Raw genomic sequence first — 1662 nt, forward strand, 5'->3', positions numbered from 1 at the left:
GAAGTTGTTTTAGCTGTGAGAAAAAGGCACAGGTGGTGGATGAAGAGGTGTGCAGGGGGACTGATCAAAGAAAGGCTGCAAGAGAAAAGTAAAAAAGAAAGAAATAAAGAAACTGTAGAGGAAGGGAACAGGGTAAAGGGAAGTGAATGAGCCCAAGGGCCACAAGCCAACATTTCCCACAAAGCTCTCCTCAGTGCTCCCCAGCAGACACAGTGACTGTCCTTGAACTGCCATTCACATGAGCCAACAAGGAGCCTCGCAGAGCACCATCTGTAATCATCTCCCTTGTTTCATGTCAGCTGGAGGCCACTGATGTGACCACTCACATGAAACCCACTGATTTACAGCATGCAGCCCCACAAGGGCCTTTCAAACTGAGATGACAAGTTGACCAGCACTCAAAACCAATTGTTGACAGAGTTCACAGGGTCAAGGCACACAGGGGGGGTTGAGTCCTGTCCCTTGGTAATGACAGGTGTCAGATCATCTTAAGAGAGCTGCAAGGTGGCTCAGCCTCCCTGGCACCCAAAGAGAGGGAGACATGGGAAGGCACGCAAGGTCATTTCACCCTATTTTTATATCCCCTACTTTTAGGAAATAACTTCATTTCATGGACTGATGATTTCTTTTTATATATGCCAGTGCATTGCTGGCTGCTGTGTGTGTGTGTGTGTGTGTGTGTGTGTGTGTGTGTGTCACAACTGTTTGCTGTTTCTTTGCACCAGCATACTTTAGATCTTCAACTAAAGCCTATAAGTAAATGCAGCAGAAACACTACCAGAGCCGAATTTAATATGATAGTATTATTTATTTTGAATTATTGCTTAACCAAGGAAATCACTACATATACAGTGCTGTAGTTAGACCTTAAAGCCCTAGTTGAATATATTGGGGAAGATTACATAAAAGAATGTAAAAATCGACGCTGTCATCCATTAATGCCTGAATTACTTCAGTTAATGAATGTTCATGCAGCGACCTGTTTAATCGTTATTACAGCAACTATGATGTCAGTCAGTCATGTCTCAGACCTACCTCTAGGCGGATGCAGTAGTTTATACAACTTCTCGTTCCTGCATACCCCCCTACCGTGCAGGAGCGCGTGCAGCGGCTCGCCGTTCTTGGGAAGGCAGCGGAGCCCGCGTGTGCACGGCCCGGTGTACACACCGCACGCATGGCCTTCATCGAGTGCGCACGTCAGGCAGCAGCCACAGCCGGGCTCCTTCACCAGCTGGCAGCCCACTGGCACCGGCGGACACATGGACATGGCCTTCCGATCGCAGGGTTCGCACGGCACGTACGACGAGCCGCAGCCGGTTATGCTCAGCAGTAAAACCACCAGGAACGAAACACTCAGCAACATGTTACGCTTCTCGCCTTAACTGCAGGGTGTTTGACCGAATCAGCAACGATTATCAACTAAATCTTGTGGAGAATTCTTTTTTTGCAAAAGATTTGAGTCCAAACATCAGGGGGTGCTTGTTACGTCCACAGGTGCCATGCGCGCTCAAGTCCCGAATGTCACCATCTGATACTCACAATCCACGACGACAGTCAGTCTGCTCGTCTGTCAACCTTGCAGTCACCAGTCTATTGAAATAAAGGCATAAAAATAAAAATCAAATGACCAGACACCACGTATCACCCCTTCAGTGATGTTCC

The 1662-nt window shown here is 47.7% G+C and overlaps 1 protein-coding gene across 1 annotated transcript in view; it reads right to left on the reverse strand.

Moving 5' to 3' along the window:
• The window catches only part of igfbp5a (insulin-like growth factor binding protein 5a), a 6679-nt gene extending 5023 nt beyond the window's left edge, over positions 1-1656 (reverse strand). Inside the window, exon 1 of the mRNA XM_020615280.1 lies at positions 1036-1656. Within this exon, the coding sequence (XP_020470936.1) occupies positions 1036-1363 (328 nt within the window). The 5' untranslated portion in view covers positions 1364-1656. The remainder of the gene's footprint in view (positions 1-1035) is intronic.
• Between the last annotated feature and the right edge of the window lie 6 nt (positions 1657-1662).

Source organism: Monopterus albus, unplaced genomic scaffold (assembly GCF_001952655.1).
Source record: "Monopterus albus unplaced genomic scaffold, M_albus_1.0 scaffold161.1, whole genome shotgun sequence".
Lineage (NCBI taxonomy): Eukaryota > Metazoa > Chordata > Actinopteri > Synbranchiformes > Synbranchidae > Monopterus > Monopterus albus.